This window comes from Lepisma saccharinum, chromosome 7, assembly GCF_977018435.1.
Source record: "Lepisma saccharinum chromosome 7, izLepSacc3.1, whole genome shotgun sequence".
Taxonomy (NCBI): Eukaryota; Metazoa; Arthropoda; class Insecta; order Zygentoma; family Lepismatidae; genus Lepisma; species Lepisma saccharinum.
In genome coordinates, this window is record NC_139235.1 from 69,134,083 (window position 1) to 69,161,978 (window position 27,896).

The following is a 27,896-nucleotide window of genomic DNA, read 5'->3' on the forward strand; positions in this document are numbered from 1 at the left end:
ACAGTAAACTTGTTTATTGTTTTCAATTTAACACATATTTCCTGCGTATGAAAGCATCGACAATTTGTCCTTATTAAGTTAAGAGACATAAAATAAAAACTGTCGATACATGAACGAAAATTTACCCATCAAAGTCATTTAACATGCACCATTAATACCATATAAGGAATTACAAAAGTCCTAATTACTTCCTATTTTGACATTGAACCAATTTTGGAACATGTTCCTAGTATATTTTGACTAGAGCTGTGCGTTTCTTGCACGAAAATAAATCGTTTTACGTGTGCACAGAGCCCTTATCAGACATGGCGTCGATGGCCATTTTGTAAATAACGCATGGTCTGTGACGTGTACTAGTACCGTTTCCCGTAAAATTCAACACACGCGAGATAGCTATCTCATAAACAACTTTGCTTAAACGTTGTAAACACGATCTTCGAGAATTTTCTTTCTCTCAAAGTCACTTAAGATAATTAATTTCCTCACCTGGTGTGTCGGGAACGACGAGTCCAGTACGCACGAGTCCACTCTTACCTCTCTCTTCCCGAGAGCTCCATTCCTTTCCAACACTTATTTTTGCGATGTGCTTTCACTTCATGCTATTAACTGCCGTTTTGTCCTAACTGCAGATGTAAGATTCCTCCCTAAAGCACGGAAACAATTCTGATTTCCTCCACTGTAGTGACCTTGCTTTGTTCACTCCATGTTCTTTTTTCCGGAAGCCTTTTTCCACCGCTGCACACCCCTATCGATCACTGTTCGTCATTTTTGCCGAGCACATTTGTCTTTACCAAACAACAATTTTTTATGATTTAAATACCACACGATAACAGATATGTATATGCGTTAAAGAACCCAGTGTAATGCTCAATAAGATAAACTTTTTGCTGATAATTAACCAAAGGCATCTAGACCAAAACGCTGTATATTTTATGATTTTGCGCCATAACAGCGAATTGCCCATGCGTGCAGTGACCGACACATCAAAATGTCCTTGTGCATAAGGAAACCGCGAGAAAATCGGGTCTCAAACAAAGGAATTTACAATTCAACTGCGCACAACGGTCAGAGCCATCTAGCGATTCTTCGCGTAACTATTAAAGCAACAAAGTTTTCATATTGCATAGGCATTCCACCTATCGTGAATTCTTTGCACTAGACGAGTTCATCGTCTTTGAACCTGAGTTGGGTTATTTCACCCCAATAAAACACACACGAAACTTAAGTTTGCAGAATACCTTATGACAGTTCGTCATACTGGAATTGCGTTTTCAAAGTCTGAAACTACTATCTTACAAACTATTTCATCATTCTTCCTCCACATAAAACTTTCCAAAAAATTTTGCATGTGGAACTTTGATCCGTACGTAAATTATTGTACAGTAAATAAATATATGAAGAAGGTTGGGAATTCTTTCGAATTTAGAGTAAGTTTCAAATGCAGAGTAAAATTTTATCTAGATTGTATATTGCTTCTTTCACTTGATAATTTCAAAAATAAAGTTACATTATGGAGAATGGTAAAGATTGGATTTTAAGTATATCAGTATAATTCTAATACTTTCTGATGTTATGTAAAATTTGAAATGTTCTTGGAAATGATTGCAACGTTCTGAATGAATAAGAAGGAACTATTCAGTCAGAAAACTAAATATTAGGCTTTTGTACTGCGTTGTGTTAAATGTTGTAAATAGATTATACCGGACTACTATCGAATTAAAAATTACGGATATTCAAGTTTGGACTCCAATTAAAAGTTAATCAGTAGAACCACATAAAAACGAGTTACATCAACATTCAGCTTATTCAATTCTGTGTCAATCTATAGTTACCAATTTATTTTTGATTATGCCTTCTATTTTTATCATTGTGAGAACAAAATAGGATTATTTTTTAGTTTGGCAAACTATCGCTCTCTTTGAGATTCTATAAATAAAGAACGGGTGTTTTTATTTATAGATTATATAATTTATTTATTTATTATCCAAACTCTAATATCCATAATTTATAATCCGATAGTACTCCTGTGACGTTCTGTTGAGGCCCGTAGTACCTCGGAGGCCTCTGTTGATCTCCTTGGCGTAGTGGTTAGCACATCGCGCTTCGACATCAGGTGTCCCGGATTCGAATCCAATCGGGTAAGACATTGATTTTTCCTTAATGAGAAAATTGAGAATTTAGTAAATGTGATAGTATATGTGAAAACAAATATTGATTGATTGATTTGCTTCATTTTACTTCGCTTCTTGTGCCACTTTTGGCTAATTTGCGAAGATAGGGATGAGTGATGAAATGATGAATGAACACTCACAAACATCCATGCCCAGGCCAGGATTCGAACCCAGACCTCTGGCGTTGAAGTGCGATGTGCTAACCACTACGCCAAGGAGGCCGGCTTGTGGAAACAAAGAAAGAGATCGAAAGGGGGGGGGACTACCTCTTATGGGGTTTCCTTTCATATTTAAAAAAGACAGACAAGCAAAAATAAACCAAATCTGTCAATCAATTCTTTCTTTGTAACTCTCTCACTATGCAATTCTTCTTTAGCATGCAACGTTTCTTATTAAAATCGTAATACGATTTATGAAATGATGAAATCTGAAATTCTAATGAGAACACGGACAACCTTCTTTGCAATATATCGATCAGGTTTCAGAAACCAGATTTTTTACAATAAGTTTGCATGTGCAATTTTCCCTCTTTTAAAAGTAGCATGTTTTAATTATGTTACTAATCATTAAAGGAATACCTCAATACCATCCCGAAGTATGATAATTAATATTTCCCCCTCAAAGTAATGAAACACTTTACCTCTCTGGAACTCGCATAGAAATGATAGCGGCCGTTTGCTTCGGCCAAGCCCCGAACGAACATAACCGAAGGGGCACCGAACATAACTGAAGGGGCACCGAACATAACCGATTCTCCCACATGACGTCACGCGCTCGTGCATGATAGGCAATTTTCGGATGGCGCTACCTTATATATTAAGTTACCTTGGAGATTATGATGTATTCTGATTCAGAGATGTATTGTTTCTGTTATATGGGATTTAGACAAGTGTAACTAAACAAAGATTATCCGAGATTAATATTGTTATTGCGTGATTCAGGTGTTGTCTTCTTAAGTGTAAAGTATATCGCATTAATATCAATGGAAGGGTATGCACCACTTCAACACCACAACAAAAAGGCGTGCTAACCGGCGGGAGATGGGGCAGTTGCCCCCAGTAATATTTTCACTTAGAAATTCGGTGTAGAGGGATTTTAACGCCGTTAAACAATATTATACTCTACATAAATAGGACGCAATTTTAAGCATATGAAAGTTAAAAGCAATACATCGGGGTATTATATACATTCAATAAATAACCGGAAAAGTAGTATAAAATTCTAATATACGACCGTGATTGTTATATGTTTGTTATTTTGTGAAGGTATCTGTAAGCTATTCATAGCTGGAGCTGGCACGCCATCCTCGTGCACGGGACGCTGGGAAACAGTTACACAAGATGGCGGCACCCTTACAGGAGTGTTCCAAGCTAGAGCATCGAAGTGTCGTGTGATTTTTGTTGAGGGAAGGCGTGAAACCGATAGAAATTCATCGCCGCATGACAGTTCAGTATGGTGACAACTGTATGAGTCGATCACAAGTGTACAAGTTGCCTGAGAAGTTCAAACAGGGCATAACCAGTGTTGAAGATTCTCTGCGTCAAGGTCGCTCTGTCACTGCAGTCACTGTTAACTTTGTTTTGGGACCACAAGGGGCCAATTCTTGAACATTACATGCCCAGAGGTCATAATGTAAACGTAGTTTGGTGTCCACTGGTTGCTTTTGCTCCATGACATTGCGAGACCACACACTGCCAATGTCACATTGTCTTACCCCACCCTCCATATTCGCCCGATCTCGCATCCTCCGATTTCCACACCGTTTGCCCACTAAAAGATCTACTAAGTGGATCGAGGTTCCAGAATGACGACGAAGTCCAGTCAGTGGTGCATGAGTGGTTACGCACGCGTTCAAAATATTTTTTTTCCTGTGGAATCAGTGCCCTTATCAAGCGCTGGCGTATGTGCATTGAACTATGGGGGGGGGGGACTATGTTGAAACATAGTACTGTAGTTCTTTTTGGTGCTTGTAATAAATATTCGTTACAACATATTTCCAGGTGAGCCTTGTATCTTATGTAATCGGATGTGTCAGTGAAAACGTGGAGGTATTTGGAGCTCATGTGCAGAGCCTTTTCGCAAGGCTGCAGAAGTTCATTCTAATATTGGACTAAAAGTGTTTCGTATGCTATCCAACATATGTGCATACACAAATATATGTGTCTTCTATTTGCAAGCGTGTGTGTAGTGAACGTCTTAGTTTAAGAAGAGGCTTGAATGTTGTTTATATTCGACTTTCCTTCGATTTCCCCATCAGAGATATGACATTCATAATTGAGCCTAAAATTACACCAAATATGCACAGTAATGTGATTTTAGAGAGATCCGGGCATACTCTAGATACGCCTCTATTTTGTACTCATCAATACAGAATATGGAAAACAGGGAGATGAAATAGGTTTTTTCTCAGTTTGAACTTTCATCAAGACTTTCGCAACCGATCTTCGCGCTACAACGCCAGGTCCCGGGTTCGAATCCCGACCTGGACATAGGTGTTCTTTGTGAGTTCATCCTCAACGTTGCGATTAGCCATAGTCAGGGACAAGCAAAGTAAAATTAGCCAAATGAATCAATCAGTCACTCATCCTCAACGTCGCGATTGAGTGACAGAAAAGCGACGCTACTAACACAAATTCAAATAAAAAAACCTTTGCCGCCCTAATCACAGGTTGTGCCACTACAAATATTGCTCTCTGAAACTGTACTCCCAGAAGCCACTATCTATCAAGGCTTGGTGCATCTTGTTGCCCTCTGGCAACCCTGCAGGTGTGGTGAAGTTAGCTGAGGAACAGTGCAGGTCCCTGGGGACCAGCGTTGTTTAATTATCTCAACCCAGGAGGAAGAAATCCAGTATCTGTAGCATCGCCTGTAATTCAAGTCCTCTCGTCGCGGAGACTACTCGAGCATAATCGCACGAATTAAGAGAAGAATCGGTTCTGTAATTTGGAAAACGGGATTCGAGTAATTGGAATCTTCTCTCCCTATCTCCTTTTCTTTCGTCACAAGCAGCCCCCTCAACTCGCTAATCCCTTCGTTGTGGCGCCAATGTGCTGTTGAGATTGGTGGTGTCTTGCAACAACAGATGATACTATCCCATGGTATGTTAGGTGGTGATCATAAAGTTCGCGGACTGAAGTTTCAACAGTTTGAAAGTAACGATCAGAAAGGTTGGCGGTCAGAAGTTTCAACAGCGTGAAAATTACGATCAACTGAAGTTTCAACAGTGTGACGAAAGTAACGATCAGAAAGTACGAGGACTGAAGTTTCAACAGTGCGAAAGTAACGATCAGAAAGTTTGGGGACTGAAGTTTGTACAGTGTGAAAGCAACGATCACAAAGTTCGAGGACTGAAGTTTCAACAGTTTGAAAGGAATGATCAGAAATTTCGAGGACTGAAGTTTCTACAGTGAGAAAGTAACGATCAGAAAGTTGACGGTTAAAGTCTTTACAATGTGAAAGCAATTATCAGAAAGTTCGCGGACTGAAGATTCTAAAGTATGAAAGTAACGATCAGAAAGTTGGCAATCTGAAGTTTGTACAGTGTGAAAGTAACGAACAGAAATTTTACCGACTGCCGTTTCTACAGCTTTAAAATAATGATCAGAGAGCTGGTAAACTGGTCGCACATGTTCTAGAAGCTAGAAAATAAACGATAAATACAAAGAATTGAATACACATGGTAAGCTATTCTGAGCTCAAAACTCCTAATTATATTTTTCTTAGAGTAATGCACATAGAAAAAACTTTTTAATAAACTAATACATAGAGTGGTTAATAAGGGTTGAACTTGCAATGTAAAGTTTTACCTAAATCACTGAAATATGTGCTTACCAGGATGGAACCCTGGTCTGATCATAAAGAATAACATTGGTCCATACTCTATCGAAGTGACAAATATAGGTGCATGATAATAAATAACTAACTCTCTAGCCTTCTTAAACCCGAAGGTTCATGGCTGCAGCAACACAGGCCTTCCATCTGTCCCTATCCTGAGCAAGATCTATATACTCTTTTCCATCCCTACCGATTTCCTTTAGGTCCATCTCAACGTTATCCCTCCATCTTCGTATTGGCCTTCCAAAAGGTCTCTTACCGTCAGGTTTCCCAACAAGAATCCTGTAAACTTCTCTTTCCTCTCCCATTTGTGTCACATGGCCTGCCCACCTAAGTTTTCTTGATTTAATTATTCTAATAATATCTGGACACGAATACAAATCATGTAGTTCGATCCCCGGCCGGTTCAAATCCGGGAACTTTTCTAACGGTGGAAGCGGCCCCGGCGCCTACCCAGCGTCGAATAACATGGGTACCTGGGGGAAACCCTGGGGGGTAAAGGCGGTCAGGGGCGTGATGCTGATCACATCACCCCCACTCACGACCGGATCAAGAAAGTGTGGGGCGTTAGCCCCACACCCCCTATATGCCTTCATGGCGTAGTGCTATGCACAGGGGAACACTTTACCTTTACCTTCTAAATTATGTAATCTTCTCCACTCACCTGTCTCCTCATCCCTTTTAGGTCCAATGATTTTCCTAAGGATCTTAGTTTCAAATACTCTCAATTTATGTTCCTCTTTCAATGTAAGGAACCAAGTTTCACACACGTATAATACTACAGGCAAAATTACTGTTTTGTATATTTTAACTTTTAGTTTCTTAGATATTAAACGAGAACACAAAAGTTTATGAAGAGAGAAGTAACATGCATTTCCTGAATTAAGCCTACTTTTTATTTCCTCTTTAATATAATTTTCATTTGTTAATATTACTCCTAAGTATTTGAATTTGGAAACTGGTTCAAACGAGTTGTTATCAATAATTAGATTTTGATTATTACCTAACACTTGGTTTCTGCCTGTAAGCATATATTTAGTTCTCTCTTTGATAACTTCTCTTTAGCAGTTTTGAAAAATATTTTAGCATTATTCTTAATTGTATTTATATCATTCCCTAATAAGTCTACATCATCTGCATATGCTAACAGTTGAGTCACACCGTTTAATTTTAGTCCTTCCTTAGTTTCTTTTACCTTCCTAACAACATATTCTAAGGCAAAATTAAATAGCAATGAAGATAACGCATCTCCTTGTTTTAACCCATCATGAATTGTAAATTTGTCAGACACATTAATACCCACACGAAATTTACTTTCTGTTTCACTGGCGTGATGCTGATCACATCACCCCCACTCACGACCGGATAAAGAAAGTGTGGGGCGTTACCCACACATCCCCTATACGCCTTCATGGCGTGGTGCTAGGCACAGGGGAGCACTTTACCTTTTTTTGCTGCATACTTTTATCATACTAACAAGCTTCTTAGGTATTTCAAACTCTACTAATATATTATATAATTTATCTCTTTTGACCGAATCATATGCTTTTTCGAAATCAATGAATTGCTGATGGACATTTTGATTATACAGTATTCCAACTTTTTTCAAGTGTCTGTCTAATGTGAAAATTTTGATCTGTAGTTGATCTGGTACGTTTAAATCCACATTGATAATCATGCATAATAATGGCTAAAGGAAACAAGAAGGATTTCACAACGATAATATTACTGCTTCTTAAAGCAAAGCTGATTTGTTTTCCTTAAGGCAGAGAGTTTACATATTTCCTTTACACGAAATTTAAGAGTTAAGATGGGCGAGTGTAGAATACTCTATTTCGACTTCCGATTTTCAGAAGGTAATGTGTAATTTGCTCCATTGGCTATCAACAGTTGGACTAAAAATATTTTCCTTAGTTAACCGTTTTGCGGCGGTCTAGGGGGCTATTTTTTCAATGAAACAAGGAAAATTGCTCATTTTCTAATCTTCCCTCCTCCTTTATAATCGCGAACAGTAATTGATTCATTGATTGATTTGTTTTATTTTATTTCCATTTCCTTCCACTTATGGTTAATCGCGAAGGCGATGATGAGTGATGATGTGATTAAATTGATGAAGGGACACTTGCAATAACAGCCATGCCAAGATCACCGTGCTAACCACTTCACCACGGAGGTTGACGCGAACAAGTACCTCGTTACTTCCTAACAATGGGAGGTCCTCACTAAAATTCAAGGCGCCCGTTCACCGTAAGTTCACATTGGGTTTCGTTAATCCATTCCGGGAACATTTGGAATGCTCCTTACCAAATTCTCGTCTTAATCTTGCTGAAACTGCCGGTCAGGAACGAATGTTTTGAACAGTAGAGGGAGTAGAATTACAAGCAGGAAGGATATTTTCTTTCACACGAGCTAGGAGTGCCCTGCTAGAGCGATAAGTGGATATGACGTGCGAGATACGCTAAGCTAGGGGAGAAAAAAGATTCGGGTCAAGGGAATGGAAGGTGTGAGGCTCCTATAACGGAAAACCCAGGATCTTGAAGCGTGAAGAAGACGCGAACCGACTCGAAAGCATCGTTTGGCTCGTCAACGACGTTACCAAGTTTCCCTGTCTGCGATGAAAGAACCTTCCATCAAATCAGAATCCATAGCCATCCGCGCAGTTGGGGGAGAAGGGGGGGGGCTTCCTACCAGCTCCTCTCCCTCAACACGGTTTTAATTAAGAAAAATTCTTCCCTACTGCCTGTAGCGGATGCTGAATTTTTTAACCGTTGCTCGGATTAAAGTTACGTCCCAGATTTTTTTACGAGTGTTCAACCTAAAGAAGTTCCCTGCAATTAATTTAGAAGAGGAGGATGAAGTGGAGTCGATCAGTCAAAGATTGAAGTGTATCAGTAAGAGCTTTGAACATATATTTCGTTCTGATGTCTGCATAAGACTATCAGTCGCTTAAAGAAGAGATAAATTGTTATGTACAGGGAGTCATAATGTCTGGAGCCAATGGCAGGAGCACTTTTCAATGGGCAGCACGATCACCGGACCTCATCCTCAACCCTCAACCGAACTAAAGTGTATGGTGTGAATATTCGAGATATAGAAAGGATAACAATTGGAAGGATCCCTTGAATCTTCGTCCTATTTATATAAGAATAAAACATGTTAGAGTGTTAATAAGAAGAAATTTGCTGAGAACGAAGCGGGACAGTTCAATTACAAAGGAAATAATGCACCCCCTTTCCCCGTAGCTGCTTGCATCTTTCATCGGCTTGAAAATATTTCATTTTCTATAAAATTATATCGGGACATGGACGTCCGGAAGGGGGTGCAAGGATGACCGTCAACCTTCCTCCCCTGAAAAATTAATGTCAACCTAAAAGCATATATTATTTCAGGCATAAGTTGATTTCAGTCACAGTAATTAACATCAGTTATTATAATATGGATGCAGGATCATGATAATTTCAAACTGAAATGGTGGTTTTTGAGGGGGAACACTATTACGGGGTGATGTGCCTCGTTTACCACCATGAAAAAAAATACCTTGCTTGCCCCTCCCTGGAAACAATCGAACCCCGTAAACGGTGGGGAAGATGCGCGAACGATTTTCGTCGAAGGTTCTTTTCCTTGTGGTCGATCTATAACGTTGGAGCAAATGTTTAGACAAACATGGTGACTATGTTGAAAAGTAATACATGTATCAGTGCCATACTACTGTGTATCAGTATATCTGCCGGTGGAATAAAGTTTGTCCATGAGAATTATTGTTACCTTAATCTATGAATCATCCTCGTATATATATAGTTCCAAATCTTCCTTCACCGCCAGAATTCATTCCGAAAGAATATATATCAGGTGCCGTGCATAACATCTGATGACTAACATTTCATCAACATTTAATTTGCATAATGCTCGAGTCCTAACTTCACAATCCATGCAGAATATCAAGCAATGGACCTACCTTTGTTGCTCTTCCTGTTCCTGGCCTCTGCGCTTAAGAGGAAGATGAGGGCGACGCTCACAAGGGAGGCCCCAGCAAACAGAAGAACAATTTGCCCGGGACTTTCGTAACGACTCATCCCGTCCTCTCCCTTCGCCACACCTCATTGAAGCCAGCTCCACCTGTTATCAAAAAACAGAAACAAGATTACATTCAATATCCCATTAATGTTTTTGTAACGTCAGCAGCATAACATATTAAAGTATGCAAATGAATTTAAAAATAAAATATTCAAAGCATGATGAAAATATGGTCTCCATCACAACTCCACGATATTCTATTGTCATTTCATTGTTCAGATATTTGTTGTTCATTTCACTTGTTCATATTGTTGACTCGAGTGTTTATGATGGTTAAGAAAGGTGGTTTGTGGGAAGGTCAATGGTTCAATTCTTAGTAAACCAATAAATTCTGGAATTGTAAATTTTGCAAAGACCTATGGAAAATCCTAAATAAAATGGTCTTGGATTATAATAAATAGTAGACTTGTTATTGTGATGTCACAATTTGAATCAACATTTATAAGTATATTATGATAATATAAACACGCAATATTTTTTTTTATTTTTTAAATTTTAGTTCTCCTTTAACATTTTGTTCAATTAGAAATGACTGCCTTACCCCCCAAAAACACACACACACACACACACACACACACACAATTGACATAAATAAATTTGGAGAAGCTACATTTTTCAGAGAGGAGGAATGGCTACCAAAATTTAAAGGAGGACTATACCTTTTATATATCTTTTTTTTCCTTTTTCTGCAAACCAATACGAAAATTGTTATTGTTTGATATGTTTACGTTAATTGTAACTAAGCGATGTATTTGAAACAAGTATGATGTAAGCAGAATTCGTCTATTAGCTATGTAGGGTGACAAGGAACAAAAACTGTTCTGTGGTGAAAATTGATATGATTATCGAAAATGTGTCCTCTGGCAACGTGTACAGGATTCGAGAATTGGGTAAAGAATCAATATTCGGGAATTGAGTAAGGATTCCGATATTCGAGTATCGGAGAACATTACCAGTAATGTTGAGACTTGAGTAACAAATACAGCACTCGAGTATAGTGTAATGAATCCAGTATTCGAGAATTGAGTAACAAATCCAGCATTCGAGTATCGGGTAAGGAATCCGGTATTCAAGAATTGAGTAAGAAATACAGCATTCGAGTATAGGGTAATGAATCCAGTATTCGAGAATTGAGTAACAAATCCAGCATTCGAGTATCGGGTAATGAATCCAGTATTCGAGAATTGAGTAACAAATACAGCATTCGAGTATCGGGTAATGAATCCAGTATTCGAGAATTGAGTAACAAATACAGCATTCGAGTATCGGGTAATGAATCCAGTATTCGAGAATTGAGTAACAAATCCAGCATTCGAGTATCGGGTAAGGAATCCGGTATTCAAGAATTGAGTAAGAAATACAGCATTCGAGTATAGGGTAATGAATCCAGTATTCGAGAATTGAGTAACAAATCCAGCATTCGAGTATCGGGTAATGAATCCAGTATTCGAGAATTGAGTAACAAATACAGCATTCGAGTATCGGGTAATGAATCCAGTATTCGAGAATTGAGTAACAAATACAGCATTCGAGTATCGGGTAAGGAATACGGTATTCGAGAATTGAGTAACAAATCCAGCATTCGAGTATCGGGTAATGAATCCAGTATTCGAGAATTGAGTAACAAATACAGCATTCGAGTATCGGGTAATGAATCCAGTATTCGAGAATTGAGTAACAAATACAGCATTCGAGTATCGGGTAATGAATCCAGTATTCGAGAATTGAGTAACAAATCCAGCATTCGAGTATCGGGTAATGAATCCAGTATTCGAGAATTGAGTAACAAATACAGCATTCGAGTATCGGGTAATGAATCCAGTATTCGAGAATTGAGTAACAAATACAGCATTCGAGTATCGGGTAATGAATCCAGTATTCGAGAATTGAGTAACGATTTAATCTGACTTGTGTTATTTTGCATCGCTTTTCTTTTACTTTGGCTAATCGCGGGGATGAGGATGAGTGATGACATGATGAATTTGATGAAGGGACATTCACAAAGAACATCCATGTTCAGGCCGGGATTCGAACCTGGCGTCGCAACGCGCTGTGCTAACCACTCCGGCACGGAGGTCGGTAATCGAGTAACGAATCCAGTATTGGAGTATCAGGCAACGAATTCGAGAATTGAGTAGCGAATCTAGTATTCGAGTATCGTGTAACGAATCCTACATTCGGGAATTGAGTAACGAATCCAGTATTTGAGATGTGAGTAAGAAATCCAGGATTTGGGTAATTATATCGGATTTGATCGTCCAACCCGAATGCACACATATCACTCACTACGTGGAGAGTGCACTTACCTTAATAACTTTCGTCCCCTTAGCAACAAGTCTTCCTGTACAGATTCCGAAACAACCTTTCTCTCTTGAACATCCACAAACAGGCACCTTTGATTAATAACTACGTAGATGTTACGACACACCTGCTCTGCGGAACCCCAGATACACAGACACTGATCCGTTCTCATCAGAAACGACAGATGTTCCTTTGTGGATGACACGTCACCAGACAACCTGCACTGCCAGGCTCCCAGCACCGGGTGATAAAAAGAGAATCGCATCCTGTGATATCACTTCCTACGAAATCCTTTTGTTACAGATACGAGTTGCCTGCGTGTGGGAGAGCATGTGGTTAACGACGTGGGGCTGTAAGGTTTGAGGAAATCGCCTTGCAAATGGGTCATTTGCTCTTCGTTCACGACTTCAAAGCAGTAGAACGCAGTAGTCGGAAGTAGCGCGCTACTGTAGCTATACTCTATCCCGGGAATCTGTGGAGCAAGACCGCGCATAACGACAGAGAAGGGGAGGAAACGAGTGGGCGGAGCGAAGCAGTACACGCTGCTGTAAATTATTGTGGTTTGTAGCGAAAATTTCGCAGCGCTACATTTTTCCTTTTGTTTTGAGGTAAATTTTGATTGATTGGAATAAAATTTTGGGGTGCATCGGCACATATGGCCATTTTGCACCATTCAATGTACGAGGAAAATTCGTCTCATCTAAAATCCTTACTTTAGAGTTAAAAAGGCGGTGTAAAAAGGTCCTTGGGAAAGGTTAACAAAGTGCAGGATTGTAAAGGAACCTGCATATGACAAACACAACACATTAAAAAGGCAAGGACACAATAAAAAACTTCCTCACAGACCCCATATGCTAATGAAATTATAGGTGATTATCAATGCGGATTTAAACGTAAGAGATCAACTACAGATCAAATTTTTCACATTAGACAGACACTTGAAAAAAAAGTTAGAATATAATCAAAATGTCCATAAGCTATTCATTGATTTCAAAAAAGCATATGATTCGGTCAAAAGAGATAAATTATATAATATATTAGTCAAGTTTGGAATACATAAAAAGCTTCTTAGTATGATAAAAGTATGCACCACTGAAACAGAAATTAAAATTCGTGTGGGTATTAATGTGTCTGACAAATTTACAATTCATGATGGGTTAAAACAAGGAGATGCATTATCTCCATTGTTCTTTAATTTTACCTTAGAATATGCTGTTAGGAAGGTAAAAGAAACTAACGAAGGACTAAAATTAAATGGTGTGACTCAGTTGTTAGTATATGCAGATGATGTAGAATTATTAGGGGATGCACCAGTTTCCAAATTCAAATACTTAGGAGTAACATTAACAAGTGAAAATTATATTAAAGAAGAAATAAAAAGCAGGCTTAATTCAGGAAATGCATGTTACTTCTCTCTTCATAAACTTTTGTCTTCTCGTTTAATATCTAAGAAACTAAAAGTTAAAATATACAAAACAATAATTTTGCCTGTAGTATTATATGGGTGTGAAACTTGTTCCCTTACATTGAAAGAGGAACATAAATTGAGAGTATTTGAAAATAAGATCCTTAGGAAAATATTTGGACCTAAAAGGGATGAGGAGACAGGTGAGTGGAGAAGGTTACATAATTTAGAACTACATAATTTGTATTCATGTCCAGATATTATTAGAATAATTAAATCAAGACGACTTAGGTGGGCAGGCCATGTGACACGAATGGGAGAGGAAAGAGAAGTTTACAGGATTCTTGTTGGGAAACCTGATGGTAAGAGACCTGTAGGAAGGCCAAGACGAAGATGGAGGGACAACGTTGAGAAGGACCTAAGTGAAATCGGTAGGGATGGAAAAGAGTGTATAGATCTTGCTCAAGATAGGGACAGATGGAAGACCTGTGTTGCTGCAGCCATGAACCTTCGAGTTTAAGAAGGCTAGAGAGTTAGTTAGTTAGTTAGTTTAAACATATGTAATTCTACCAAATTATATATATGTACAGTTATAAACATTAATTTGGGTAGTATCCTAATTGCATCATATCATATTTCAGTTGAGAGGCCACTATACAGGCATCTTGTCATTCTTAAAACTAGTAAAAACTAGTCCCTCACAGATAGTAGCACCGCTATCAAAGTATATCGAATGAAAGGTTACCATCATAATAAATAATAGAACCCAACTTTTAAGGGCTTCTTTTGAATATTCATATAGTTGTCTAATTGTTTATGCAAAAGTAGCGAGTAGTGAACAGGAGAAGCTATACAAACCAAAGCAGAAATGATTTTCACAAACATATTGTATCATTACACAGTACAGAGCCTGAGAAGCTTATTATTTCTGACATCTCGACACTAAGATCAAAACTCGATTCTTAGCTGCAGCAAAGCTACTTTTTGGTAAATGTAGCTGTAGCTATAGCGAAGCTACACTGTTTGGGCTTGGGCTTAAGCTACAGCTTAAGCCAAAACAGATATACGTAACTCTGACAAACAACGAATTCCAGAAGAATCCCACTTTGAGAAAAGTACGTAAGACCATCCTCTTGAGTTATGGATGCTGGAGTCATGGACCACCAAATCTCCATTCCTTTTTATCTTTCTATTTCGCTCCCTAGGAGACTGATCTCCTACTCCTCTGAGGAAAAGGTGGGAGTTACAGAAAAAAGTTCGACGAAACAAAAGACCAGCCTTGTTCTGCATGCAAGGCGTTGTGGGTAGCGAGTTCTTCCGCACCATCACCTGGTCCCCTGATCGATCTACAAGCCCGGAAGAAACAGGTGACCCCCAGACGCTAATAATGGAGAACGAAGTTTCCAAGTAGTTGTTCATGCATTTATTGACATCTTACACGCGACATGATTACCGCATCGTGCTCTTAAAGAATCGAAAATGTCGATTAAACTGAACTCCCAAGAGTTGGCCTTGAAGTTCTTTTCTTAGACTTGTGTAATGTTTTTCATTCACAGTTAAATTTCTTCAACGAATTGAAACTACAGTCTATCTCTGGAATCTGAGAATCAAGGTCACGGATAACAATAGAGAAGAGGAGAAAGCGAGTGGGAGGAGCAAAGCATTGCGCGCTGCTGCAAACGGCTGGTAGCTGCAGCCACGTTTCTCCATACAAGAACTCACTTCCTCTCTCACGCTCTCATTGGTCGAGACACCTCGAGTCACAACTTCTTTTCGTTCGTTTCCTCCGGAGATTCCACAACACCAAAGGTCTTCCAGACTAATCTACTCTTCACAATTCCTATCCTCTTAACGTTGTTATACCAGCTTTCTCTTTACCTTCCTACAGGTCCCTTACCATTAGGTTTCCCAACAAGGGTCCTGTAGACTTTTCTACCTCCTCCCGTATCTGCTACATGATCTGAAGTCCTATTGATTTAATAATTCTAATAATGTCAGGGGGAAAATACACTCGTAGATTATGCAGTTCAGTGTTATGTGGCATGATCCACTCACCTGTTGTTTCATCTAGCGTGTCCGAAAAGTTCCGCACTATAACCAAAATGGTAAAAATTAATTTTGTCGTTCTTTTCTTGTACGGAATGATACTGTGGCAGAACGAAAGTGTGGAAATAATACTGCTATGTGTGCTTTCTGGGGGGAATGTTAAATCTCTGGTGTACATCGTGAAGATGAACGATTTGGCTCATCTTCGCACAAGAATCAAGGACGTAGAGCCCGAAGCAGCTATCTCTGCTGTTGCGCAGATACCAATTTTCGTTTCGTCTCCCCCTCTCTTAGTATCACGTGTTCTACCCTGCTCGCCAACCTTCGCCATTGTTGCCATATTGTCATTCCATTCCTGGACACACTCGCGCAAACATCATTGAAAACAATTGAATAGCACTCCAGCTTGCGGTTCACACCGTTCGGCAGGAACGGTAATGTGGCAATATAGCATGGCGTAGTGGTTGCTTCTTTTATGCAGTGCATGGTCATTGGTTAGCTAGTGACTAGTGTTGCCAAATGTAAATATGGAGCAGTATTTGTGTTACGGAAGGAGAAAGGCGAAATGACGGTGAGTTTTGTTGGATTGTAAACACCATATTTTTTTAAAAAAACTCAATATGCTGACCAAGGCAGAAATTTATTTTATTATAAAACAAACTAAACGTAACGTTTCAACCTTCTAGCAAGGTCTTCTTCAGACTCTATCGACATTTTTCTATCGACAGATTAGCAACACTGGTTCTCCCGTTCTACTGCGCCGATCGCGGCAGAAATATCTGGGTTTGACTATATTCGATGCCATTGGCCCATATTATGTCCCCCTGTGCTCAACAATTTGCGATTCAGCCTACAAACATGTGTGGAACTCAACGGAGAGCACATTGAACAAATGCTATGATTTTACCTATGGTGCGGGACTTCTCGGACACCCTGAATGTCGGGTCCAAATATTTTTCTTAAGATTTTTTTTTCAAAAACTATTTAATATACTGTATTTCTCTTATAGTGTAAAGTACCAGTACTACTTCTATTCTAAACTGCAGGCATAATTCTGGCACCCTCTTGATAACAGGACTGGTCACCACAGTAACACATAGGCATAGGCGAAACAGATAGATAAAATATATCAGAACATAGATGGAGTGCATAGAATCCATTGGAGCAACGCAACAGTGCCACACAAAGAGCCAAATTGGAAGCTGAAGAATATGAAAGAAGCAGCCTTCATAGCAATGGTTCAAAACCCTATAAGAAGTCCCCGTCTAGAATTCAAACAAATATGGTTCCTTCTCGTCAGAAAATAGAAATAGCAGCATAAATGGAGCACAAATTAGTACAGAATTCCTGAAGGGTACCAGATTTGTAGTAGGTTCGATTGCCACCATCAGCAAAAATATTTTTTTTCACCTGAAGACGAGAGAAGATGTGGCCTCTCAAAACATAGTGTTAGACAGTGGCGTGAGTAAGGAGGGGGGGGTTGTAGGATATTACTTCCACTTGCCCCGAGTTTCCTAAAACAAACATCAATGGCAGGAAAAGATGAAAAATGAGGTCTGACTACTAAAAAGGAGTATATGTAATCCCCTCTTTCAAAAATCATGGGCACGCCACTGGTGTTCGAATAAATATAGGTAAAAGCAATAGACAATGAATAATGTCTAACATTGCATGCTACTATTTTGTGTATGTTAACCTTCAGATTCTTTGATCTTAGACGAAAGTATAAAAGTTTATGGATGAGCACCGGATCCCAAAGAAGATGCTAGGAGGAAACATGGGAGGAAGAAAATCTGCAGGAAGACCAAGGATTAGATGGGAGGACAGTATCCAGAAGGACGCCCTTCACATCAAAAACTGGAGAAGAGCAGCCCAAGATAGGACTTTCTGGAAGATAGGACGTTCTGGAGGAAGAAAGTTGGGGAGGCCATTGCCTAAAAAACGAGCCGAAGCGCCTTAGGTAGCAGGTAACATAAAAGTTTATGACTGGAAAGTAACATGCGCGACCTGAAGTAAGTCTGCTTTCAATTTTCTCTTTATTAATGTTCTCATTTTATTAGACTGAATTTTGATCGATGGTTGAGCGCGTTGAGTGGTCGATTCATAATTTCGCCACTGAGGGTTTGTGGTTCGAGTCCTGATCCAGGGCATGTGTGTTACTTTTTGTGTCCCTTCATAAGTTTGATCTAATCATTACTCATCACCATCGTCGCAATCAACCTAAAGACGAAAAAAATAAACTTATAGGAAAATACGTACAGTCACGGGCAATAAAAATGGGACACCTTGATCATAAAATACTCGTTTCCCCGCAAGGCGTTATGTGTGTTGCATAACTCTACACCGGTGATAGAAGTTTCCATTGAAAATTTGCTATTAGAATAGGCGAAGGTCTCATAAATTGTACCGGCATGTAAATTGTACCGCTCGCATATCTGGCGACCTATCCGAGTAGTGGCGCTGCCGATTGGAAGGATTGTGTATTAGAAGAAGTTGAGAAGATCTTGTGAAGACGGGTCAGTTAGAAGCAGTATTGCCTTGGAAGCAGCAGCTTGTTCATTTTTGTGGTCCACGAAGTAAATAATTCCTCGAACGTCTAAGCCTCTACACACGCACAGGTAAGTCTGAATCCAGTCTCATGTCAAATATTAACAACTTAAAGTATGTTAATGTTTAAGAGCAGGGTTATTTGGAATGGCTTTACTCCGTTGTAAAATGGGCCTGTGCTGGAAAAAAAAATGCCGTGTCGTTTAAATTGTACCACTAACTTTCTTCTAATTTGTACCGGTACATTTTAAAGGAACTTTTTAAAAGTAATTAGAGAGGGACATTTATACAAGTTTAATCAGCAGAATAATAAAGAAGGAAGTCCGTAATTCTAATTATTAACAAGAATAATTATTCTTCATAATAATACTATTACTGATTATTAGTATTCTTCTTCGTATTATTATTATTATTCGTATTATTATTATTATTCGTATTATTATTATTATTCGTATTATTATTATTAGTACGATTAGTATTATTATTATTTACTGTTGTAGATGACGAAACCGAAGAAATATGGTTTGTGGTCACAAGAAGATATGATGAGAGCACTTGATGCCTTCCGAATTGGTGATGCTGGTATTAATGAAATATGCAGAACTTACGGCGTTCCGAAGCCCACATTGAAGAGGAGGTTAGAGAACAAAAAACACAAAACCTGCGAGGATATAAAGAGTTTTGGACATAGCACAGACGTCCCTAGTGAACTGGAGGATGAGCTGGTAAGTTACGTTCTTCAGATGGAATTCCATATGTTTGGATGCTCTCGACAAAATCTTCAGAAATTAGCATATGATTTAGTTGAAGCCAATGGTATCAAACATAGGTTCCAAAACGGGAAAGCTAGAAAACAGTGGTACTACAGTTTCATGTCTCTCGGACAAGTGCAAACTTTCACGGGGTAGTGCAATGAAATCACTAACATTGCCAGAAGCTGACAACTCGACCAGCTGGTATTGCAAAATCTGTGAGGCAAACAAGGAAGAAGAAATGATCAAATGTTCGAAGTGTAGTGTCTGGTTACATACATACGTACAAGGTGTGCAAGAGAGTAAGTGCAAAGAAGAAAGTATTTTACGGTGAAAATGTGGACCAAAATAACCTTAACCGATGCTTACATAAACTTAACAATTTGTTTTCTTTCAAGTAATTTTATGAGAGCTTACTCATTTTCTGTTTACACTATATTACACTATATTAATATGTAACAAGCATTTATTGCATTCTATGTCGTAAATAAAGCCCCATGGCTGAATCACACTTAACGGTCCTGCATGTAAATTAATGGTACGATTTTATAAGACTGGTGGTACAATTTATAGTACATGCTCATAAATTGTACCACTTTGCTTCTTCACATTTTTTCCGTCGCAGCCTTTAAACCCAAAACATATTAATTGTTTACAATGTGTATATATACATGTCTACATGACTGGGCTAGTGTGTATGGCATCATTGCACTTTGTTAAGCTGTTACAGTCTCCAGGAAAATCTGAAATATTCTGAAAGTGATATAATTTATGAGACCTGACCTACACTTATGGCCGTAGAGTTAGGGAAGATACATAACGCCTTGTAGGGAAGCGAATATTTCAGGATAAATGTGTCCCATTTTTATTTTGCCGCTGATTGTACAACGGCAACTTCGCATAAATTTGGAGGTGCCAAAAATGCTGCTTTGCTGAGTGGTTAGCACAGCGCTCGTGCGACGCCAGGGGTCTATAGTTCGATTCCCGGCCTGATCATGGGTGTTCTTCGTGACTGTCAATCAATTTCATCATCACTCATCCTCATCGTCACGATTACCAAAAGTGGTAGAAAAGCAACGTAAAGTAATGAAATCTATATTCGCTTTTTCTTTCATCTTTCTCTCCATCAAACTTTATCCCACGAGGCAGGATCTGCTCTGTCTTGAATGGAGAGGAGGGGGTGGCCTTATCGTGAATTAATCGGTATGGAAGTTCCAAAAGCTTCCGCAATGTCGCTGCTGTTCTCTCGATGCCAGCGATCAGCTTTTTCATCTCCGCTCTCTCTCTCGCGCGCGTAGAAGTCGGAAGCACAACTTTTGTTCCGTCACAGATCCCGCAGGTGGCCTCTGAACGGGGGGGAGTCGCACCCGATTCCCTGTTCGCAATAAATCTACAGAGATCGTTGCGTTTTTGTTAGGATTCTCTCTGCAGTTCCTCTTTTTTATCACTTTTATTTTTTGTTTTCCGATTCAATATTCTACGCGACAGCCTCAGCGGGGAAATCGAGCCGTTGTCGGAGTTTTTGGATCGGATTTGTCTTGAGGAAAATCCAAAGGTGCAAACGAAATGTGGCGGCTTTCAGAAGTTCAGGGCTGCGCTGAACAACTGCGTAACGTTGAAGTCCTGATTCGAACGCCGAATCCGAAAGATCACCTACCCTCTGACAGCCACATGATAAGTCCACGTGAAGCCCAGTGTATCCTCCCCTCAAAACGTTTTCACCAATACCGTCCGTCTTAGGGACTGACAGTTCATGTCAGGTCCACGTGGAGTAAGTAAAATGTTGCCAATTCAGTTCCTTTACAGATTTTATAACGAGAGGGTGTGTTATTGGATTGTGCCATAATTTTTTATTACAATGTGGAGACCTTGGGAGTGTAACTCCGTCGCAGTGAATGAATGAATGTCTAAACACAGCAGGTAAACATTTTTCTCAGAAAAACAGGTACTGGCTCGAACCCAGATGAACGTTCTGTCGGCTTCCTATCGAGCTATGTCAAAAATTTCGGAGTGGCGTTCGAATCAGGACTTCATCTATACGGAGGCGAGACTTATCGAGATCAAACCGACACTTGCCGACATGGGTCTCCTCTCGTTTACGACTTTAGTAAACCAGAATCTAAAGTGTGTGAAGATCGCCTAATAGAATTTCTTGCTATACTCTATCCCTAGAATATATGCAGGACGCAAGTATTGACTCGAGAGGGTTTACCAATGAAAGCGTGAGAGGGGAAGTGAATACATGAAGAGTAACAGCAGCGCGTACTGCTTCGCTCCGCCCACTCGCTCCCCCTTCTATACCGTTATTCGCGGCCTTGCTCCACAAATTCCCGGGACAGAGTATAAGCCACCTACTCAGATATGCCGAGAGAGTTATCAATTTACCACCAGATAGGTTGTATGTGTTGTTTCGTGTAAAAGAAAATTGTTTTTGTTTGGGAAAATAAGCATTTTTAAAGAATGCAGCTAGAGTTCAATCTCTCTCTCTCTCTCTCTCTCTCCATTCCTCTCTCCTCTCCCTCTCTCTTTATATCTCTCCGTATCTACTACTTTTAATCTCTCTCTCTCCCTTCTCTTCCTCTTCTTCTATCTCCATATTTTCTCTCCTCTATTTGTGTCTAATTCACCATATCTACTTTTCTTCAATTCTCTCTCTCCTCTCCCCTATTTTCTATCCTCTCTCTATCTCCCATTCACCCTATCTGTTTCTCTCTAACGTTCTATTCTTCTTTTTCTTCTCTTCATTCATCTCTATCTACCTCTCATTCACCCTAAATCCTTCTCTCTAACTTTCTCCTCTTCTCTCCCCTGTGTTCTTTCTTCTCTCTCTCCTTTCTCTTCCCCTTCTATCTCCTTTCCTTTCTATTAATCTCTCATTTATCATATCTCCTTCTCTCTTTCTCTCCTCCTCTCCCCTCTATTCTTTCTCCCTCTTACTCTTTGTATCTACCTATACATCTCCCTCCATTCTCTTTCTTTTTCCTTTCCTTTCTATTAATCTCTCATTTATCATATCTCCTTCTCTCTTTCTCTCCTCCTCTCCCCTCTATTCTTTCTCCCTCTCACTCTTTGTATCTACCTATACATCACCCTCCATTCTCTTTCTGTCCACTTCCTTCTCTCTGTCTTTCTCTATTCGAGATGAGATCGAGATTTTCCCTTCGAAACCAAGACGAAAATGAGACTTAACTTGGAAATACCTTTCAACCGCTGTGAAAATATAACAATATATATCCGAAATATACAAAAAAAAATAGAACCGGATATCTTTAGTTACAAGGCAGTAGCTAAGAAGAAAGACGAGGAGCTCTGCTGTCCAAGGAGTAGTGACAATTTTACTTCTTTCTGCATATCAAGAAATGTGAACGAAAAATATATCCGTGTGAACTTATCAACTGCTAGTGAAACCACAATCTTTTTGATTTTGATTTGGAATTTAAAATTTTGGGAGCGTCAGCACTTAGGCTATTTTGCTCCCGTCACATTATACGGGGGCCAGCCCCTTATCATTACAAATAACAACTCTAGCGTTGCATTACTAGAAATGTTAAAATGTTCTGACTTCTGTTAAAAGCTGAGGCCGTAAACGGGCACTCAGCACACACAAGGACAACAAACAGGACAACACACACAAAATTATACTGGCCATAGTGCCAGTCGCCAGAGCCTCGTTAGTCTTTAGTCCAGGGTGCACTACGTGGAAGTGAGGTTGACTTTTGGGCGCCTACGTGGAAGGTCGCCCCTTACACCCCGAAACCACAATCTCACAATAAATATACTTGAATTGGTATTTCGGTTATTTTGCATCGTTGTTCTGCTACTTTTAAATAATCGCAATGCAAGGAATAGTGATGAGATGAAATTATCCTAGCTGTTGATCTAGGCTCAAGAGACAGATCCGAGGAGGGGGCTTGAGGAACTAGAGCCCCCAGCAATCATCTGCGCGTTTACTGAGAATAAATTGCCATGAAAAATCACACAAAATAAGCACGAGATATCTGAAATATGTCAATTTTTTTAAAATAATTAACCATGCGACACAACTTGATCTAAAAGTTATCTCTGAATTGTATATAAAGGGGTCTCATAATAACATTTGCTCCGGACCCCCACACATGTAAATCTCTGCTTGTTCTATCGGAACACACACTTATTGCACATATGCTGAAGAAAGTAACTAACAGTAACATTTCTCTACGCGATTGACATTTTTGACGTCATCGTGGGGCAACACTGCCGTTCCATTATTTTGTGGCTAAGTTCACTTTGCACTCAGATTCCGCCAACAGATCACAACACCTCAATTGACTCCTCCTGATCAGATATACCTGCTTCTGATGATGCGAGAGAGCCTCTCCAGCTGAATAGACACAGCAGCAAAGCGTCGAATGGACATCAAAAGCGAGATTCATGGTCCCTGTAGCGTCCATTTGCGGTGCAGAATTAACCAAATATAAGCCGCAATCCATTAACGTTTACGCACTAGCCATCATTTCCATTACTTATGGATGGGCTAATGTTTTCGTAGGCGGAACTGCAACACTGAATTCTGAAAATCTTCCGTTTATGTATTTCCACCAATTACTGCTCCCATGAGACGGAGGGCGGGTCCCCGAGGCCATGGCCGTAGGGAGGAAAAAATTTCGGGGGGTTCACTTATAATTGTTCCCATGGCCGTCGCAAGAAATTTGAATAATATAAATAATGACAATAATGATTATTAATTAATAATAATTAAAATTTCATAATAAATAACTAATTGATTCCAAACGTATTATTATTATTATTATTATTATTATTATTATTATTATTATTATTGCTGTCCTTATATCCTTGAGGAGACTTTTATGCTCTCTCCATCAGAAGTGTGAATATGCAGCAGAACGTTTTTTTTTCTATTTATTTTTTTACGTTTCATCCAGGTGTACTGAAATGCACAGCTATTACATTTTGTTATTAAATTTTAGATACCTCAAGAAAAAAGCTTTAATAGTAAGAGAGATAAATTATAGTCATAAAGATTATGTTGTTTTGACCATTCACATAAAACATAATTTTTGGAATTTTGAAAACTGTGGAAACTAGTAATTCTTTGGATTACATGGTAAAGCATAACCTGGTGCCTGTAATGTTACCTCATTTTTTTTCGATGTAACGCCGTTTTTCTTTGGTAATTCTGTTCGAATATTAACTAACTGTACTTTATTTCCGTTATTAACAATAAAACTAACAAACGTTCTGCTATTTTGTAACTTGCAATAAACGATTTCAATTCGGGGGGGGGGTGGGTTCTAGAGACCAATTCGATCCCACTTTCCGACGCTCATATTGTTCCTATACTTACCAAACATCATTATATACATCCACTATACAGTATACAAGTATGTGCTTTATAGGACCGCACATAGGTTAAAGGTATGTCCTATATCGACCGCTGGGTGAAGGGTAGGGAATGTAATGCGCTACCAAGCTGGATATCCTAGGTTTGAACTCTTATAAAGGGGGGAATTTAAAAGTTGGAATGCGAATTTTGGGTCAATCACAAGGAAATTTTCAGTCTGATCCAGAAACAGCACTGGAAAGAGGACAGCAGAAGTGAAAATGAAGAGGTAGCGAATGGGATGCGGTTCTGAGAATCAAATCCGTTTCGCTCAAATTTCAGAATTCAAAATGTTTGAAAATTGTAGCTAGATCATTTCAGAATTGTCTCTCTGTTGTATTTCTTTGAAACTGCGAATATTTTTTTTTGTAAATGTGTTACAAATTTTAGTTTCTGAACTCGCATTAATCCAACATGCCAGAAGTTTCGGGGGGCTTGAACCCTTAGAAAAAAAAAACTCTAAATACGGCCATGCCCGAGGTCCCAGATGTGAAGCACCTGTTGACAAATGGGACCCTGTGCATCGTAATTATACTATATTTCGGTCAAAAGGAAGCATATTTTTTCTAGAGTTAACAAGCTGTATCTTTGCTAGGGACCTTGGGCTATATATACAGGGTTATTAAATGATTGTTGAGGTTTCAATATTTTTTCTGGGCAGGTCATGAAACGTTTGGCATTTAGAGTCTGAACAATTGGTGGAGACGCTCTAAGTGTCCTTTCATATAGGCAATAGTATTTTTTTCCATTTTTATTTATATACTGTAGTATAATTCTCCTTTTAGTTCATAAATTATGAAGCATTCAACGTCACCTACAAGCTGAAGTACACGACGTTGCACAGGATCCAACCAAGTTGATTTTGAAAGCCATATACGTGGGGTGTAACAAATAAACAAACTACACATTAAGAGAAATAAAATATAAAAAGAACACAGTAGAAAAAATAAGCCATTCATATAATTTTCTGTACCATTTCACACAATTGTTTCCTTGCTGGGCATAATTTTCCGCCCACTGCCTCTAGTGATATGGAAGTATTTGTGAGTCAGGCCGAAAAAGCTTTATGAAAAGCTTTTCCTTTGCCACCATTTTCCAAGATGGCGTAGTATTCCCCAAAAAGATGTGTAGCGGATTAATGAACCGAGAAAATTACATATTTTAGCACATTGTGGCACAAAATTTATTTCTGTTGCAATTATTTCCATGTGAAATCGTTCATTTCTATCTCCATGTCTTAAATAACTTTCAAGTCCGTTAATGTGGGAACCTAATTCTGTTGATAAAACTGAGCGTTCCTTGCACCTCGGTGTGTTATTGGGGTCGCTGTAACAAGAGCGAATCAATTCCCAGAACACGGTAGACATTTGACACGTTAAAAGGAATGGAGCTCACACTCTTGACAAACAGGCTAGAATGGTACAACGGAAAGGAAATTTGATTCGCACTTGTTTACCTTGAAGGGTCCTTACAAGCTGAAAGCGATCTTCATTAATGAACCAATCAGCTTCGAGGAAATGCTTCTTCCGGGGACACTTACCCCTTACTCCTACTTTTCATAACCATTAAGAAGAAGCGAACTGGATAGTTAATTGACTGAACGAACGACAAAAAGCATATCAATATCTCTCCTAAGCAGTTATAACTAGGGAAGGGATTTTAAGGTGCAGCACCTTTCCAAAAATATATATGTTTTCATACCGATCGTTTGAAATACGTATATTAGGACACGGAATCAAGTAAAATGAACACACTTTGTTGCACCTTTTTGCGAGATTAGCACAATTATCCCATTTTTAACCCCTCTTTGATGCTTCAGCATCTTTTCCCTTCCCTTTCATGTTTTGTTTAAAAAATTGGACAGAAAAATAAATTATTTTCACTCTTCTTGAACAGCTACATAAAATCATACAGTCTCATTTTGTAGAGAAGAACAAGAGCTATAAAATGGTATAATATAATCATTGCAGCCTCAATAGTTCCCAAGATAATGTAGCAAAACCCACGAGAGAAAGCACAAACTTCAACAAAACCTATTCGGCAGAACCACAGTTCTCTATGCGATTCGCGCGCATACAGAAGGGACAGAAAAAGAGAGCATTGAATAAAGGAATATTATCAGCACCTTTTCTTGCACATTTTTTAAAGCATTTTCAGGACATTTTTTCCCTTTCCCGACAATAATTTTGCACCTTAAAATCCTTTCCCGAGTCATAACTTTAAGTTGCAAGTCACCAGCAGGATTTTCATGCATTTTCCCAAGCTTTTTCCAAGTATTACCGAATATACATTTGGTACAGAACAGAACGTTACACCCATTTTTATATCACATTTCTTTAACTACTAACTTTGATTGTTACAAATTTCGGCCCTTAAAGTATTTCTTTGAAAATCGTAACATATTAAATATATCCAATATGGAAACACTTGGAATTAAGATAATGTGGAGAAGATTTTAGTGGGCAGATCCCACGCACCTAACCTACTGAAAAGTATTTCTTCTATAGCAAAACCCGTATAATTACGAGGAAATTGGGTATCTTGATACCTGAAACAAAAAAATAAGAGCATTATGATCTACAATATGTATTCTGTTAACTAGAATAATCTAATTGTAATTTTTTGGTTAATTCATTGTTGATCATGATCGCAATTTTAATGTATTCTATGTATTTTTATGATTCTTATATCATGTCTATTTCTGTTGCTATGTGTACAAACTCCTGTAAGAAGGTTTTAAGCTACGAGGGAGGATCAAATGAAAACCTTAAAAGTTTATTATAAATTTCAAATGTTGTGGTATTGCTATGAAAGTTGGCAATATTGAGTATTCCCTTTCTTCAGTAGGTGGCAGAAGAGTCTAGTCAAACAAGCGCCAGCACAGGAGCAGTTTCAAGATGGCCGCCCCACTGTCCACATGCACCGCATTAGAACAGCGTTCGGTGATCCGGTTTTTGAGTAGTGAAGGTGTGAAACCAATTGAAATTCACCGCAGGATGGCAGCAAAGTATGGTGATTCGTGTTTGTCCCTGCAGCAAGCATACGAGTGGTGTAGGAGTTTAAAAGTGGCGTAACATCTGTGGAGGATGCTCCTCGACCGGGACAGGCTCACCGCGTAGTGACCGACGACAACATTGCGCTAGTGGAACAGCTTGTAAAGGACAACAGGCGTATTACCCTGAAAGAAATCGCAACAATATTGAATATGAGCTTTGGTTCAGCTCAACACATTGTGCATAATGTTCTGAATTTCAATAAGGTATCGGCAAGATGGGTCCCACGTCAGTTGACCGCTGAATTGAAAGATCGTCGAGTCGACGCCTATGAAGAACTTTTGCGTCGTTTCAACGCCGAGGGTGATGTATTTCTGGACAGGATTGTTACAG

At 39.0% G+C, this 27,896-nt stretch overlaps 1 protein-coding gene across 2 annotated transcripts in view; it reads right to left on the minus strand.

Annotated features, from left to right (window-relative positions):
• Window positions 1-27,896, minus strand: part of LOC145989902 (uncharacterized) — a 346,996-nt gene that overhangs the window by 270,865 nt on the left and 48,235 nt on the right. Inside the window, exons 1-2 of one of the 2 annotated variants that reach the window (XM_083125396.1) lie at window positions 12,386-12,572; window positions 9,961-10,121 (exon numbers count right to left, since the gene is read on the minus strand). In XM_083125396.1, the coding sequence (XP_082981522.1) occupies window positions 9,961-10,078 (118 nt within the window). In that variant the 5' untranslated portion in view covers window positions 10,079-10,121; window positions 12,386-12,572. Of the gene's footprint in view, window positions 1-9,960; window positions 10,122-12,385; window positions 12,573-27,896 lie in introns of those variants that run through there. The other variant, XM_083125397.1, reaches the window with a different exon arrangement.